This window comes from Plasmodium gallinaceum, assembly GCF_900005855.1.
Source record: "Plasmodium gallinaceum strain 8A genome assembly, contig: PGAL8A_v1_130, whole genome shotgun sequence".
Taxonomy (NCBI): domain Eukaryota; phylum Apicomplexa; class Aconoidasida; order Haemosporida; family Plasmodiidae; genus Plasmodium; species Plasmodium gallinaceum.
In genome coordinates this window covers 289,034-308,198 of record NW_021628289.1, presented here as the reverse complement: position 1 = coordinate 308,198, position 19,165 = coordinate 289,034, and the positions used below count along the sequence as shown (strand labels likewise).

Below are 19,165 nucleotides of genomic sequence, written 5' to 3'. Positions count from 1 at the left end.
TATATACAAATTATCTAATCTACTTATTAAAGAAATCATGAATTTAATGTATTCTCACAAAAATATTAAATATTATGAAATTATTATTAAATATAAAAGTAATCTTTAAATTGTGTAAAAAAAAAAAAAAAAAAAAATAGGTAAAATTTTTTCAACGATACCAAATTTTTTATAAATTTTTTATAAATTTATTATTATTTTTTATTTTGAAATTTTCAAAAATAATTTGAAATTGTCATAATAAAAAAAGTCTCATATAAAAAAATATAATTATATAAAAATTTATGCGTGTTTATTTTTTTATTCGTAATACGACTTTTCTAGTGTACTACAATAAATTTTCTTATTATGTTTTCATAAATAGAAAATATATACACATGTGAATTATGTGAAATGACAAAAAGTGTATTAATATATATTTAATATATACCTTTAGTTATATAAAAAAATAATTTTAAATATAAGCAATATATATAAATATATAATTATATTTATAATATACTTTATGAATATATATGAAAAAATATTTAATATTAGATATATAATTATATATGGAAATTATTATACATAAAATTGTATAGATAAATAGAAATATAAGTTATTTCTTAAAAATGCAATTATTTATGTTAATAAATGATTAATTGGAAAAAAAAATTTTTATTATTTCCTTTTTTTTTTTTTTTTATAATGGTTTATGGCAATGGTAAATGACTTACCCATTCGATAACTTCACTTTTCAATTTTTCTATATCATCATTGTTAACTAATCCTTTTTTAAAATCTACTAGCTTTTTTCCATATATCTGTTGTAGCTCTACTGTTAATTTGATTGCTTTGACTAGTATATGTGCAATAAATTCCATATCATTTTCTTTAGCTCCTCTTGTAGTTATTGCTGGTGTTCCTATACGAATTCCGTTTGGTGAAACACAATCCACATCACTAGGTATAGTATTCTTATTTAAGGAAACATTAATAGCATTACATACTTCTTGTAGTTTCGAACCTGTTATACCATATTTTCTCAAATCAACTAAAAGAAGATGATTATCAGTTCCATTTGTTACTAAATCTATATTATTATCAGTTAAATATTTAGCTAAAGCTTTACTATTCAGTAAAATTTGTTTAGCATATTTTCTGAAAAAATCAGAATTCACTTCTTTTAACTGACATGCAACAGCAGCTATTTTGTTATTATGAGGACCTCCCTGAAAACCTGGAAATACGGCACTGTTAATTTTTTGATCAATACCAGGGTTTCTTTTTTTATTAAAGAAAATAAGTGCACTTCTAGGTCCTCTTAATGTTTTATGTGTAGTTGTTGTGACAACATCAGCATATAAGAAGGGGTTATTTAATAAATTACATGCAATAAAACTTGAAATATGAGAAATATCCGCAAATAAGTATGCATCTACTTCATCACATATATCTCGAAATTTTTTATAATCTAGATCCCTAGGATAACTTGAATATCCACATATAATAACTTTTGGGCGAAACTCTAAAGCGATATCGCGAATAGAGTCATAATCAATATATCCTTCACTATTACATTTATATAATCTTGATTCAAATAAGTCTGACGTGATTGAAACCTTTCTCTTTCCATCAAAAAATCCGTGAGTTAAATGTCCACCTGAGCATAAGTGCATTCCTAAAATTTTCCCTTTTACTCCAACTAAAGCATAAAGTGCCTGAACATTAGCAGCTGAACCTGAAAGAGATTGAACATTAACACCCCACTCTTCTTCATTTACATTAAAAACTTCTAAAGCTCTCTTACAACAAAGATCCTCTATTTTATCAATATAATCATTACCTCCATAATACCTTTTGCGAGGATATCCTTCTGAGTATTTGTTACTCACACAATGTCCTAAACATTCACGCACTGATAAATTAGTAAAATTCTAAAAAAAAGAAAGAAAAAAAAATATTTAAAGAAATAATTTTAATTTATATGTTTTCTCTCTATGTATATATATACAAGTTCATACGTTTTTTTTATCCTCTATATTACCTCTGATGCAATCAAATTAATGGTTTCTTTTTGTCTTTTTTTTTCATCTTCTAATATATCAAAGAGCTCCTTGTCAAATATTTCTAGAGAATCATTATTAAACTAAATAAAAAATAAATGTATTCCTTTTATATAAAATGTTATATCTTAATTATAACATTTATGTAAAAAGAGTTATAATGAATTTATATTTTTCTTTTTTTTTTTTTAAATATAAAAAAATTTTATATTATATTTTACTTTAATTGCTTATATATATGTGTTTACGTATAACATCAAATTTCTATTAATTTTAAAATATTTTTTTTTTACTTTAATTTAAAAAAATTGTAAAAGTTTTTTTAATAATATTACCATTTTTTTTTTTAAGAATTAGTTCAATAACGTAATAATTTTTTTTATTTTCTTTTAAAGTTATATGTATATATGTGAGAAAAATATTAATATAAAAATTTACATTGAATGTATTTAGTATGATTTTAATAAAAAATTAGTTAAAATTATGTGTTTAAAATTTGATAATGCATCTAAAATTTTATTTATGTATGTTAGGGTTAATTTTATATTTCACTTAAAAAAAAATTAAACATACAATTTACATTTATATTCCTTAAAAATAAAATATTTATGCATTATCTAATTTTTTATTAAATTAAAATTTTATACTAACTAAATTTTTTAGAGCACTTTTGTCCGTTTATTAAGATAGATTATGCTAAAGGTTTCATGCACTTTCAAAAAAAGAAGTGATATAGTTTAGAAGTTCAAAACTTAAAGTGCATACGTATTTTTCTTATATTTTCTTTATTTTAGAAATATTCATATTATCAAAAAAAATTAATATAATTTTTCTCTTTTCATTTTTTGGATTATTAAAAGCTTCACATAATTTAAAATAAAAATACGTATGCCAAATAAAAATAGAGACAATACTACATATAATACAAAAATATAAAAAAGAATATAACATAACTAAATTTTTGTTTTCAATACGATATGCTTTAATCATGTTAATAATAAAGAAATAAAAAAGTAATATTTTTGCAACAAAAAAAAAAAAAAAAAAAAAAAAAAAAAATACATTTCTAATTATTTATAAAAACCATTCTATATATATACAAGAACAACTTTTCTATATAATTTTATTTTCATTATTTTATATATTTTTATTTTTAAGTTTCTCAACATAACAAAAAGAAAAAGCACGAACCAAATATACATTGAATTACATAAACTATTAAATTCTACTTTCAAATAAAAGAACAAATAAATGTGTCAAAAATAAATACAAAAAAAAAAAAAAAAAAAAAAAAAAAAAATNGTGCATACGTATTTTTCTTATATTTTCTTTATTTTAGAAATATTCATATTATCAAAAAAAATTAATATAATTTTTCTCTTTTCATTTTTTGGATTATTAAAAGCTTCACATAATTTAAAATAAAAATACGTATGCCAAATAAAAATAGAGACAATACTACATATAATACAAAAATATAAAAAAGAATATAACATAACTAAATTTTTGTTTTCAATACGATATGCTTTAATCATGTTAATAATAAAGAAATAAAAAAGTAATATTTTTGCAACAAAAAAAAAAAAAAAAAAAAAAAAAAAAAAAATGAAATAAATATATAAAATGAAAATAAAAAAAAAAAAAGTTATCAAATCAATTGTATATAAATTATCTATTAAAGTATATTTATGTGTTCATATTTCTTGGTGGTGATTTAGGACGTAAATTTTCTATTTCATTTGTCGTTCCCATATATTTTCCACCAATATAAGAGGTTGCTTCTGGCCATGCTATATCTCCTTCAAACCAACTTATATATTCTTCTTTATTAAATAAAGTAGTATCAATATTTTTTCCTAATGTTAACCATCCATTTCTTATATTTCTATTGGTTCCAAATAATTCAATTTTTCTTCTACCTAAGCAAAATTTTTCAATAATTTTATAGAGTTCTTCTGGTTTATTATTATCATATATATTTTGATCAGTTTCTTCAGCTATAATTACGTCAGTGTCTAAATTTGCATGAATTAAATGAATATCGTATGATCTTCTTACTGCTCCCTTTATGCCAACCAGACAGTGTTCAGTTGTTCTTTGCAAATAAGAATTTTCATTATTTATTTCATTTAAATACTTTATTCTTTTATTTTTTTCGTTTATATTAGTTTTTAACCAACATATATCTTCACATCTACGATATCCCCATTTATTTAGTAAAAATCGTGCATCCTCTAAATGAGTTACTCCACACCATAAAAAAATGAAAGATGGGACTTCAGCAATTTTTTCAATTTCTAGACTTGCTATTTCTTCTAAGGACCAATATTTATCTTTTTCATTATTTATATCTTGATTTAAATCATAATTATCAATATTTATATTATTTAATACATCTAAATTATGAATTTTTCTATCATAATATTCTTTCCATGGTGGATCAATTAATATAACATCAAACTTTATATCTAAACTTCCTAAATCAAAGGTTCTTAAATCACAATTAATATATCTAGCTGGAGTTGATCTTTTTTTTATGATCACATTTTTTAACTCTAATAATTGCTTCAATTTGGGATATTTAATAAATCTTTTATTTTCATCACTGTCTCTTATGAAATTTTGTGGTCGTTCTCCTGTATTTACAAAATTTTGATTATAATCATTTTGTAATCTCTCTCTTCCATCTATATTTATATTACAAGGATTATTTTTATTTTCACTTTTTTTTGCATTTGCATTGGGGTGTATTTTGCTATTATTATATTCATAATTATTATTTTCATTTTGATAATTATTATTGTGATAGGAATTTTGTTTTGTGTTATTAGAGTTTTCTTGATAATTACGATCATTTTTCTTCATATCCTTAGTATTTTCTATATTATTTACATTTTTTTTTTCAAATTTAGCACTGTCTTTTTCATTCGTATTAATAGGAGAAAAATTAGTATGGTTATTTTTGTGAGAACTGAAGTTGCTATTCACACTATTAGGAGCTCCATTATTTATATTTGTATACATAGGTTTAGAATTTGCATTGCTACTTTTATTGATATACATATTATTTTTTGTTATATTTAAATTAAATGTGACATTTTGTATACCATTATTATTTTCCTGATTTTGTAGAGAACCTGAAGAATAATGTTTATTTTGTATTTTTGAATTTAAATCACTAGTTTTTGTGTTCATAGAACTGTTATTCTTTATTACATTGCTATTTTTATAATTAATATTGGGATAATTATTTTTATTAAAATCCGATAATTCATTATTGCAATTATTATTACTATTATTAGTATTCATAGATCTTGTATCATCAATGAAAATATTAGATAAATTGGAATTTTTACTATATAATTCATTTTCATTATTATTTACATTTGTATTCTTTAAATAATTATCATAAGAATAATTATTTTGTATTTCAACATTATTATTGTCTATTGTAGCGTATGTGCTACTGTTACTTGTATTATTTACTGTATTTGAATTTTGTACATAGTTGCTTTTATCATTATTATAATTTAATGTTGTCAAATTATCCATAAAGTTGTTATTCATGTAAGAATTACTTGTACTGTTACTTTGGTTATTTTTTGATGTCAAAGAATTAATATTAGGTGTATGAGCATTATTATTTTTATTAAAATTGGTCATATTATTATTAGCATAATTTATGTATGGAGCTTTTGGAATATTGTAATTTTTATTCATATAAATATTATTACTTATGTTAGTATTAGTCAAATTATTTACCTGACTGTTCATAATATTACTATTTAAATTGTTATTCATAGGATTACCAATATTGTTAACATTATTACTTATATTATTATTTATATTATTAACATGAATATTCATGCTACTATTTAAATTATTCATATTATTGGCATTACTGTTCATATTATTATTTATACTGTTATTCATACTATTAGCATGAATGTTCATATTATTAGTATGAGTGTTCACATTGTTATTTAAATTATTATTCATATGAATATTCAAATTACTGCTCACATTGTTACTTATATGTGTATTTACATAACTTACTGAGTTTTTTATATTACTATTATTATTATTATTAATACATGAATAATTCATATAATTATAGTTACAACTTTTATTATAAGTATTTGGGAAATTTGTACTGTTGTAATTTATTTTTGGATAGTTAGAGTTTGTAGAATTTGTATTAACATAATTAGCCTTCGAATAATTTTTATTCATATATTGATATGTTGTATTATTAGGTTTATTATATGAAGTATTTTGAAAATTTTGTTTAAAACTTGTGTCTACCTTATTGATTCGATTATTATTGAAATTTACCACCTTCGGAGGTTTATGAATTGTACTATTTGAATCTTCGTTCTTTGAGTTTTTCATGTTTTATATACATTTAATATAAATAAGTTAAATTATTTGGAAGTAATAAAATAAAATAATTACATATTATTTAAAAAAATATATATCCTTTCAATAATTATATTTTCTCAAGATTTTTATAATTATATTTAAAAAATGAAATATATATATATATAAAATTCATAAATAATTTTGAAATTCCTTACGAATATTTTACAAAAAAAAAAAAAAGAAAAAGAAAAGAAAAAAGAAAAAAAAAAGAAAAAAAAAAAAAAAAAAAAAAAAAAAAAAAAAAAAAAAAAAAAAAAAAAAAAAAAGAAAAAGGAAAAAAGAAAAAAGAAAAAAGAAAAAAGAAGAAAAAAAAAGAAGAAAGAAAAAAGAAAAAAGAAAGAAGAAAAAAAAAGAAAGAAAAAAGATAAAAGATAAAAGAAAAAATACAGTTTGACTTTCCTGAAAAAAATTATATATGTATGAAGCAAAAATTTCTTAATAAAATTATGATTTTTTTTTTTTTAAAATTCAAAACATTATGAAAATAAAATAAATTTTAAAAATTAAAAAAATAAAAAAACGAATATTTTTGTATACATGAGATATCATAAAAATAGAGTATTATTAAAAAAAAAAAATTTATAATAGAAAAAGTATAAATTTCAGTTTTTAAGTGTTTGAAAAAAAATATTTTTTAAAATATATATTTATATATATATTGAATTAAAATATAAGTTTATACATAAGAACAAATAGAAAAAAAGGAACATTTTAATATTTAAGTATTTATTAAAAAAAAATTTAAGAATTTTGATTAGTATTGAGAAATCTTCAAATATATGTATATAATAATTAGAAAAAAATAAAAAGGATTTTATGTTTATTTTTTTTCCTTTTTATTTTTGCAGTATTTTATATATCTCATAAAACTACACATTTTCGAAATATTTTTGAGAGTTTTAGAAATATTCAAAATACAAAACTTAAAAAAAAAGATTAAAAAATTATGTAAACCTTATATAAATAATTATATATTATACGAATATTTAATTTTTTTTTTTCTTTTTTTTATTTATTATATCATTCGTATATGGCAATTATAGATTATTGCTTTTTACACATCTTTAAAGAAAATGAGCGCATTGTATTATTTGACATATCTTTATAAAACTCTAGAAAAAAATATATTTTAAATGATTTTAATCCCTTTTTTTTATTATGTTAAAAAAAGTACTGACAACAAAAAATATTTTTTTGAAGTATAATAAAAGATTTTCTTTACATGAGGTAGTAAATTTAGGGATTCTTGCACACATAGATGCAGGAAAAACAACAATATCAGAAGATATTTTATATAATGCAAATGAAATAAAGATAAAAGGTAATATAAATGATCAAAATACACAGTTAGATTTTTTAAAACAAGAAAGAGAAAGGGGAATAACAATAAAAACAGCTTATTCATGTTTTGAATGGAATAATGTAAAAGTAAACTTAATTGATACTCCAGGACATGTTGATTTTAGTAATGAAACATTTTTATCCTTATGTGTTTCAGATAAATGCGTGATTGTTGTAGATGCAAAGGAGGGATTACAAATTCAAACAATTAACATTTTCCGTTACATAAAAGAAAATATACCAATTTTTTTTTTTTTAAATAAAATGGATATATATGAAGCAGATCTTGATTACAATTTTACAAGTATAAGAAATAATTTAAGTAAAAAATGTTTACTTATAACATACCCAATTTATGAAAACAAAAAATTAAAATATATATTGGATATACCATCTATGATTCTATATTTTTATCCAGAAGTTAAATATGGTCAAAAATTTGTATATAAAGGAATACCATTAGAAGGTATTTTAAAACAATCAAAAAATAAAAATTTAGATAAACATTTCTATTTTATTCAATCATGTAAAGATATTTCAGAAGAATATAAAAATGAAAATGAAAAGATTTTACATATTTTAAATGATGATATAATTAATTATATCATAAAAAAAAGGGAAGAGATAGTAGAAGTGTTATGTGATTTAGATAGTGAAATTGAATATAAATATTTAAATAATTTACAATTAACATATAAAGACATTAAAAATTCTTTAAGCGAAAATATAAATAAAAAGTATATATTTCCAGCATTCTCTGGGAGTGCTCTAAACTCATATGGAGTACATTTACTTCTTGATTATGTTACATATACTAGTAAAACTGATGATTATAGCAATATAATCGTTGATTCTTCAAATATAATTAATCAGAATAAACATATTTTACATGATAAACATAAGTATATAGGAAATATAGAAGAAATTATTGACAAAAATAATAATAAAGGTACAATAAAGAATAAAGATGATATACGATCATGTACAACAGTAAGTAATAAGAATTTTAGTATAATTAATGAAATAAATAACAATGTAAAGCCTTTAAATGATACAATTAATAAAAAATATGCTATGAATTTTTACAAAACTATAATATTTATTTTCAAACTAGTAAGCGAAAAAAATGGGTATAACACATTTTGTAAAGTATTTAAAGGAAAACTAACTAATAATTCGATGCTATGTAATATTAGAAATAACAAAAATGAAAAAGTAAAAAATATTTATAAAGTAAAAGCCGATAGGTATATTATTACTAAAGAATTAACAACTAATGATATAGGAATGGTAAGAGGATTTGAAAATATATTAGTTTGCGATATTTTAGGTGAAAAAGAAGAAAAAACAAATGAAGAAGAAACTTTAAGAAAAAAAGAACGTTATTATAAAGAAGAAAATAAAATTAAAGAAGAATATGAAATTAATAGTGATGATTATTATAAAAGAAAGAACAATTTACAAATTAATGAAACAAATTATTATAACGAAATATATAAATTAATGAAGGGACAAATAAAAAATAAAGAACTGTGGTATTTTTTGAAAAGTTATAAAAAACGAATTAGCAAAAATATAATAGTTTGCACATGTGCAATTGAACCAAAAGATTACAAAAAAGAAAAGGAACTGAAAAATATTTTAAAGCAAATATGTTTAGAAGATAACAGCATACATACTTATGTAGATAAAAATAATAAATTAATTATTGGTTCAATAGGTATACTAAATATTGAAGTTACATTAGAAAAAATTAAAAGTGATTACAACATTGATATAAAAACAAGCGATGTTGAAATAGTATGTAAAGAATATATTTTAGGGAATTATGAAAATGAGATAGAAAAACAAATGAAAGTTGGTTCTAATTATTCCAGTATAGTAATCGGTCTAAGTATTAAAGAAAAAGAGTTTGTAGACGTTGCAAATTATATACAGAATATATTAAAATATGATAATGTTTCACAATTCTTAACACTCAACAAGAAGAAGGAATGTTCTTCAAAAAATAGCTCCATATGTGGAGAAGAAAAAGAAGAAAATTATGACAGTATAAAAAATAATTATACAACAAATAATTTCAAGGAATACGATACGAATGTTGAAATACATATGAATGACTTTTCTAAAAATAGTGATACGAATAACATACATTACAATAAAAAGAAAATAGAAATTAATAGCAACTCTGATACAAGTGAAAAGGTAAGAAATTTAAAAAAAGAGAATAGTTTACATTTTCACTTCAGTTGTTATAATAATTTAAAGGGAAAATTAAATTCAGAACATTATTTTAAAAAAACATTTAATAGCAAAAATAAAATGAAAATATTAGAAGAAAAAAATGGAGGAGATGAAGGAGATATTAATGAAATAGATGATGAAAAAATAAATGATGAGCATATAGATGATGAAGAAATAAATGATGAGAATATAGATGATGAAGAAATAAGTGAATATTTATTAAACCTTAATTATGAAAATTTGTTTCAAAGCAATGTAACTATTGATAAAAATGTGCAATTATATGTTGAAGAATTAAAAAAAATAAATAAAAAAAAAAAAAATTTCTATGACGAAATTCTAAAGAGCTGTATTATTTCTTTAAAAAACTGCTTAAGTAATGGTTATAGAACAAATGCAAATATTATTAATACTGAAATAATTATAACAAAATTAAAAATATTTGATGATAGTACAATAGCAGTAGCAAAATATGCTTGCAATGATTTATATTACAAAATGATTAGAAACGCTAATATTCAAATAGCTCATCCAATTTCGTTGCTTCATATACAAACAAATGAATCATTTGTAGGTATTATAGTTAAGGATTTAATTCAAAATAGGAAAGGAAATGTTATTCAAATTATGAAAAATAAACAACAGGATGATTTCAAAATTATGAAAATAATTGCAATTATGCCTGTCAAATATACACATAATTATGCTTCAGTTTTAAGATCTATTTCAAGTGGTCATGCTAATTTTTTTATGACATTTTGTGGATACAATAAATGCTAAAACTTAAATCACATTTTAATATTTTTTATTAAAGATAACATAACATGGATGAAAAACTATTTTATTTTAGCATTTTGTGAAATTCATTATAATTTACATCTCAATATTATTGTTACATTTTTTATTTGTATTAATTAAATTGTGTTTTTTTTCATTTAATTATAAATTTTTTTTTTAAAGTATTGTTTTATATTCTTGTTTTTCACATTTATATCCATAGTAGTAAAAGTAAATTTTCTTGTTTTCATGTTTTGAGTTTCATGAAATTAAATAATTAAATCATTTATTTAATTAATTTTTCTAAATTTATCTTGTAATGATATATATATATATATGACATTACAGTTGTTTTAATACACGTATCTATCTATATTTAATAACTATAATTTTTTAATATGTTATTCATTTTTATTTTTAATTTTTATTTTTTGTTAAAAAACCTTAAATAACTAATTTTATTAAGTATAAATTTTTTTTTGTAAAATTATACTTTTCCAATTCATATTTTTTTTTTTTTTTTTGTACTTAAATAAATTGAAATATAATTAAAAAGTAAAAATGAGATTGGTGAGTTGTAAGGAAAAAAAAAGAAAAAAAATAAATAAATAAATAAATTTAAAATATTATTAAAATATAAAAAGTTATGCTCCAAAATTATTTAAAAAATTATATATAAATTGTATGAAAAAAAAAATTTTTAAATTAAAAATAATTTTATTTTTTATCACGTTTATATTCGTTGTCTTCATCTTTTTCTTTTTTATACTTTACTATTTTGTTTAAAATTACTATTCGCTATAATTGTTAATTTTTTTTTTTTTTATTATAAGCCTTAAACTTTCTAAATTATCATATAAACTATATATATACAATATATTAATGAAAAAAATATTTTCACTATCTAAATGTTGTAAAAATAATACTTCTTAATGTATTAACTATAATTAAGAAAAAAAAAAAAATTTTTTTCTTTTTTTTATTATTACAAACGATTTTATAAAAAAACACTTTTAGAAATAGTAGATACTCAAAATGAAATTTTCCATATATTATATTTTTCTAATTTTAATATATCGTTTAAATTTATTATATTTGTAAATAACAAATATAATAAAATTAAAAGAATATATAAGTTTATTTTTTTTTTTTTTTTTACATATGTTTATCATATATATATATATATATGTATACATCACTTCATGACTATTATAACATGAACTCAAGAAATATTATTAAATTTGTCTTGTTTAACGAACATTCATTAGGCACTTAAATTAACTTTATCATTTACTTCTTCAGAGTTAAAAGAGTTATTGAAATTAACCCATAAATTAGGTATACTCTTTAATAAAGATTTTTCTTTATCTTTTAAATTATTGTCTTCATAAAAATTATATATAGATTTTTTTTTACTTGAATGAATATCTGATGAACTAATATTATAATCCGATTTACATAGTTGTTGAACAAAATTTATTTGCTCATTAAAAATTTTATCAAATAAATTATTTTGATCAGTAATCATATTATCATCTTTAGATAGAATTAATTCTTTATATGCATCAAATGTGTGTTCATTAAAATTTTTCTTAATTTTAAAACTACTATTTCTCTTTAATATATATTCTATAATTCCTTTGTAAGACTTTAAAAATACGTTTTCATCATTAGAATATAATAAATAATCATTTTTTTTGGCAGATTTATCTTTTTTGCTTATTATATCTTCTATTAAATACACTGTGCCTTCGTCTACAGGATTATTTTGAATGGATTTACTTTTAGCTATACATAAATTCCTAATAAAAATTTCTAAATCATTGAATAAAGCAATTTTTTCACAATTCCTTTTATTACTATTTTTTTTGCTCTTCAATTTAACTTGATACATCATCATATCTCTTATTATATTCATAACATCGTTTTCTATTTCTTCATGATACAAAATTTTTTTAAAAGTATTTTTTTTCTTCTTTTTCTTTTTTTCTTTATTGCTTAGAACCATTTTGTTTTCTTCCATGTTTATAATTTCTTTTATATTTGAATCCTCATTATCTAATTTCGTTTTTATTTTTTTTATTTCATTTTTATTTTTTTTTTCCAAAAATTCTCCATTAATTATTTCATTTTTTTTTGTTGTTTTTTTACTATTCTCTATGTAGATATTTTTTTCATCCATACTTTCTAAGCATTCACTTTCATTAAAATAATTATTTACAATATTGTCATAAGTATCAAATTCTGCATTTTCTTTTTTTTCATTATTATTTATTTTTTTTATGTATTCCCCAATTACGTCATGACTAGTTATACTTGCGTTATTTTTCATTTTTATTATATTTTCAATATTTGTCATCTTCTGAATTTCCTCATCGTCTAGATTATCATTATATTTTTGTTTTTTCTTGTTTTGTTTATCCTTTTTTTTTTCTTCTTCCTTTAGTTCTACATTTATATATTCTTCTTCCTCACCTTCCTCTTCCTCTTCCTCTTCCTCTTCCTCACCTTCTTCCTCTTCCTCTTCTTCTTCTTCTTCCTCTTCCTCTTCCTCTTCTTCTTCCTCTTCTTCTTCCTCTTCTTCCTCTTCCTCTTCTTCTTCTTCTTCTTCTTCTTCCTCTTCTTCTTCTTCATCTTCTTCTTCCTCTTCTTCTTCTTCATCTTCTTCTTCCTCTTCTTCTTCTACCTCTTCCTCTTCTTCTTCTTCATCTTCTTCTATCTCTTCCTCTTCCTCTTCTTCTTCTTCTTCCTCTTCCTCTTCCTCTTCCTCTTCCTCTTCTTCATCTTCTTCTATCTCTTCCTCTTCTTCTTCCTCTTCTTCTTCTTCTTCCTCTCCTTCCTCTTCTTCTTCTTCTTCCTCTTCTTCCTCTTCTTCCTCTTCTTCACCTTCATCTTCCTCATATTCTTCCTTAATTCCTTCTTCATTACCTTCAAATTCTTCCTCATCATCTTCATATTCATCATCACCTTCATCTTCTTTATCACCTTCTATTTCAACTCCTTTTTTTATTTTTTCAGATTTTTCATAATCATTATATTTTCCTTTTCTGTATTTATCTCTGTAAATATTTTTTTCATAAAATCCTACATTATCTTCTTTTTTTTCTTTTACATTACTTCTATTCTCTGTTTCATTTTCTTCTATTTTTTCGATTTCTTTTTGATCTATTTTATTTTTTTCTTCTTTTTCCTTATTTTCTTTTAATTTTCCATTTTTTTTTTCTTTTTCTTCACATTCTTTAATTTTTTTATATTCAGAATTATCTTCTCTCAAATTTGTGACTTCCCTTTTTTTTGATTTTTCTATATCATCATTATATTCTGTACAATATATATCTTTTTTATCTATGCCTACAATTTTCTTTTTTTCATTAAGTATATTCTCTATGGAAGTTTTTGTTTGTTCTCTCTTTTTATTTTTATCTAACAATTCATCGAAATAGTTATCTATTCTATAATACATTTTTTTAATATCATTATCTTGTAGTTCATTACTTTTCCCCCGTTCTTTTGTTGTACCAGTAATTTTATGATGTAGTTCTATTTGATTGGTATCTTTATTATTATCTATAGGATTATCATATATATTTTTTCTCTTTTGTTTTTTTATTTCCTTTTGTTCTTTGTTCTCCCTACTTTGCTGATAATTTTTGTTTTTTTCTTTAAATTTATCTTTTTCTTTCATATTCACATATTCTCCTTTATTTTGTTCTAATTTTTTCTTTATTTTTTTTCTTCTTTCTTTTTCAAATCTAACATCGTTTATTAGTGGATAGTTCTCAGAAATTTCGTCTAAGTAATATGTATCTTCTATCTCACTGTTATTATTTTTTTTGTTAATTCCTTTTTCTTCATTTTTACTATTATCATTTTCCTTAATGTATGAAATATTTTGAAGAGAACTTAAGTAGTTTTTCTCTTTACAATAATTATAAGAACTATTATTATTATCTTTTATTATATCACAATTCAACATCTCTTCACTTTTATTTTTTTTTTTTTTTTTTTTGTTTTTATTAATATTTTCTTCTTCCAGTTCTTCATTCATGCCACTTTTTATATTAACTTTTTCTTCTGAATTCCATTTTTTCTTTTTTTCTTCTAAAATACTTTCTTTTTTATTATTTATCTCATTCATTTTTTTTTCTTTTTTCATTTCCTCTACAATTTTACCACCCGCATCTTTACTGCTTTCTATACTTTTTTTTTTCCATTCATTGTAAATTTTATACATCATTTTATTTTCTGGATTATTAGAAATAGCTTTCTTATTATTTATTAATTCTTCATTACTATCAATTTTTTTTTTAATATCAACTCCACTATTTTTTGAAGTTTTATTTGGATCTAGAATTTTTTTGTTATATTTAGTTAAGTTATTAGAAGAATCATAGTTTTGTTCATTCTTCTTTTCTGGTAACTTTTTAAAATAAAAATATAAAAGATCATGGTATAAATGCTTTGGACCATGTATATCATCTTTTGAAAAACTATCTACTACGTTACCAAGTTCATGTAAATAAAAACATTCTTCATTACTACAAGAAGAATTTTTTAAAAAAGAAGAGCAATATTTAGTAGTACCAAAGGAAGCTTTTAATATCTTATTATCTAATGTCATACCGTCAATAAAATAAATAGCATTAATTGCCTCTTTTTCATTGCTATAAGTTATATAAGCACTAAAAGATGGACCATTATAATTAGGATTATATGCTTGTGATTTATTTATTATAATATTTAATATTTTTCCATATTTACCGAAATATTCACTTTTTTTTAAAATAGCTTTTTTAGCAAATGCAGATGTAATACCAATAACAAAAACAAGATTTCTCTGAACTACTCGTATCCCTTTAATTATTTCTAATAAATTATCATATTCATGAATATTATATATATTGGCATTTTTATACAAATCACATTTACTTAAATTTGTATTTTCATTCTTATTTTTATGTTGATTCTTTTGCTTTTTAAATAATTTTTCATGGGTTTCTCTATTATAGATAAACTTTTTTTCGTTATAACTTCTTCTACATGCTGGACATTTGTTACTCATATGATCCCTTATATAATATAAACACCATAAACATATTTGATAACCACAATCACATGGAAAAAAATTTCTGTCTGTTTCATCTAGCACTTCTACACATAATGGGCAAATTATATTATTTTTATCTTGATTTTTTTCATTACTTTCTTCTATACTTTTTAATGCATCTCTTTCTTCATCAAATAATTCTTTTTTTTCTTTATTTTTTATTTTCTTTATTTTTTTTTTTCTATTTTTTTCTTCCTCCTCTGAATTATATTCATCTTCACCTTCTTTTTCTTCTCCATCTTCTTCTTCATCCCCTTCATCTTCTTCCTCTTCTCTTTCAAAATTTTTGCTTTTTCTGTTATTAATTTCTTCTACTTTTTCTTTTTCATTTTTCTTATAATAATATGATCTATTAAAAGATCGTCTCAAAAATCGCTTATCATTACCACCGCCTCTTCTCATCCTTTTTTTTTCTTTTATTTTTATACATATATTTTATTTATTTTTCTAAATACTAGTATATATAACTTCTAATATTATTCACATAATTAATATTACGAAATGAATTTTTTAAAGAAAAAATGCATTCTTTTATATATGCTTATTATCTATTTTTGCTATCTCTTTATTTTCTATCTTCCTTTATTATCCTTATCTTTTTTTGTTACTTTTTTTTAATTATAATTTTTTACTTTTTTTTATATATATATTTTTTTTTCTTTTTTATATAAATTTTAATATAAAAAAAAAAAAAAAAAAAAAAAAAAAAAAAAAAAAGCAAAATTTTTAATAATTCATTTTATTTAATAATTTTCACAAAATATCAATTTTTTTAAAGTTACTCAAATATAAAAGGTAATTCTATCATTAATTATATGAATTAAAAGAAATATTTAAAATAATAAAAAAATATATCTTCAGATTATTTCTTTTAATTGTTTTAAATGGAAATGATTTTTTTTTTTAAGTCTAAAATTAAATTCGTAAAATTTTCTGTTGGCATGCACATAAATTATATAAATATATATTTATATATATAAATTTATATATTTATATATTTATATATTTATATATATATAAATTTATATATTTATATATTTATATATTTATATATTTATATAATTATATATTTATATATATATATTCATATATATATATATTTATATATTTATATATATATAATATTTACTAAACAAAATTATATGAATACTTATTTATATAAACGAAAAATAAATTTTAAAGGTATGTAACTTTTATTGGTTATACTGAATAGTAAACTTTTTTATTGTTAGGTAAATTTTTTTAAAACAATATATGTAAGAAATTTAAAAAAAAAAAAAAAAGGCTTTATAAAATTGAAGGAAATGACGATGTACACTTAAAAAAAAAAAAAAAAATGAAGTTTTATATTTTTATAATGAACTTTGAATTTTTTGAAAAATGAAAAATTATACAATATTAATATAAAATATATTTTTTTAAATTTAAAAAGGAATATAACTAATGAAAAAAATAAAGACATTACCCTTAAGAAAAAAAATTACATATAGTATGAAAGTAGATTAATGCTTTTAAAAATGGGTATATAAAAATAAAAATTCATTTTTCAAAATATTGTAACAATTTTAATTAAAAAAATAATAATAGTAATATATAAAACAAAGAAGCTTTTCGTTATTTCCTTAATGAACAATGTCTTTTATATTTATAAAATAAAAAAAAAACTAAATAGAAAATAAATATTAGAAGACCTTTTTATTTATTATTTCTTTTCTTTTAATCATTATAGATACTAAATTTTACTATGTATGTATTTTGTATTCTAGAAATTTTATTATTATTTCTTTTTCTATTTCTCTCAATGAGCATTTCCTTTTTTATATATAGAATAATGTTAGAACATATTCTTAATATATTTTTTTAATATTTACAATATTTAAAAAAAATTAAAATTTTAAACTAAAACTTTTTTTGCTTCTAATTATAGAATACAACTTTTTATCAACATATTTTTTAATAATATAATGTACCACTAAATTTACGTAAAATTTTTCTTTATTGTAGTTCAAAGAAAAAAAAAATAAAATATCTTTTTTATTTATATGTGTATACTAATATATATAAGTTTAATATAAATATTATTTACATTTTATCATGAATAAAGCAGATTTTTTTTTTTTTTCTAAAGGGGAAGAACCTTTTTAATAATTATTTAATCACAATAAGTATATATTTTATTCTTATAAAATGATTATTCATGTTTTATTATTTATTTTTTTTTTTTTTTGATGGAATTCATTAAAATAATGAATGTAACTCCATATTTTTTATAAATTAATTTTCATGTTTTTAAAAAAAAATATATTTTTTTAACATTCTTCGTTTTTAATTTCATTAATGAGATATATAATATATTTTCTTTTTATCTAATTGGGTTATTCGTATAAAGCTTTTAATGTGTATCGGAATAATGCAAAATAATAATTGAAAAATGAAAAATCATATAAATAATTATTTCTATATAAATTACATATTATATTTTTAAATTGAAAAATTTTTTATACGGAATTTATTTGAAGGATTTTAAAATGAAAATATTTAAAAAATGAACATTTCTAACCTAATTTTTTTTAAAGGAATTATATTTTTTGTTATATGCATTAATTAACAAAGTCTAAAGCTTTTTATAATTTTATAAATATATATATATTTTGTTTCTAAAAAAAAAAAAAAAAAGTATTTGTAAAATATATATACAGCAAAATATAATTAATTTTAATGAATTATTATATAACTAAATCATTTACTAATTTTTCCTTTTTCGTGGAACAAATAAAAGACCATCTAAAAAACTTAATTTTTTTTGTTATATTTTTTTATTTTCTTTTTAAATTTTAAAGGTAATTTATGTAACCGCTTTTTTTTCATTTTTAATTATAAAAGCTATTTGTGTTACATAGTTTTTTTTTCTTTTTATAAAGTGTATGTGTATATAACATTTACACAAAATAATGAAAAAAAATATAACAATGAAAGCAATCACACATGCACATAAATACACTTCATTATACTAAAACAAATATAAAATTTTATTAAATAAAAAAAAAAAAAAAAAAAAAGTGAACCAAATGATCAAAATAATATGAAAATAAATTTTAATGGATAATAATATTAAAAATAGTAAATAAAAAAAAAAAGAAAAAAATACTAATTTGTTTGCAAAAAAAAATTAATATTTGTTTCTGTTATACATATCTATAAAAAAGTAAAAAAAAATTTTTATATAGAT

At 19.6% G+C, this 19,165-nt stretch overlaps 4 protein-coding genes across 4 annotated transcripts; 1 reads left to right on the top strand and 3 right to left on the bottom strand.

Annotated features, from left to right (window-relative positions):
* Window positions 1-692: 692 nt before the first annotated feature.
* SHMT (serine hydroxymethyltransferase, putative) lies at window positions 693-2,383 on the bottom strand (the record flags this gene model as incomplete). Its single annotated transcript, XM_028673334.1, has 3 exons — window positions 693-1,916; window positions 2,027-2,128; window positions 2,381-2,383. The coding sequence occupies 3 exons, from the start codon at window positions 2,381-2,383 to the stop codon at window positions 693-695; spliced, it is 1,329 nt and encodes a 442-aa protein (XP_028529796.1).
* Window positions 2,384-3,731: 1,348 nt separating this feature from the next.
* Window positions 3,732-6,437, bottom strand: PGAL8A_00457200 (mRNA methyltransferase, putative; the record flags this gene model as incomplete). Its single annotated transcript, XM_028673332.1, has 1 exon — window positions 3,732-6,437. The coding sequence occupies one exon, from the start codon at window positions 6,435-6,437 to the stop codon at window positions 3,732-3,734; it is 2,706 nt and encodes a 901-aa protein (XP_028529795.1).
* Window positions 6,438-7,625: 1,188 nt separating this feature from the next.
* On the top strand, window positions 7,626-10,832 carry PGAL8A_00457100 (tetQ family GTPase, putative; the record flags this gene model as incomplete). The annotated part of the gene is made up of 1 exon (XM_028673331.1): window positions 7,626-10,832. One exon carries the CDS (start codon window positions 7,626-7,628, stop codon window positions 10,830-10,832), a length of 3,207 nt encoding a protein of 1,068 aa, XP_028529794.1.
* A 1,261-nt stretch (window positions 10,833-12,093) lies between these two features.
* Window positions 12,094-16,338, bottom strand: NOT4 (CCR4-NOT transcription complex subunit 4, putative; the record flags this gene model as incomplete). Its single annotated transcript, XM_028673330.1, has 1 exon — window positions 12,094-16,338. The coding sequence occupies one exon, from the start codon at window positions 16,336-16,338 to the stop codon at window positions 12,094-12,096; it is 4,245 nt and encodes a 1,414-aa protein (XP_028529793.1).
* Between the last annotated feature and the right edge of the window lie 2,827 nt (window positions 16,339-19,165).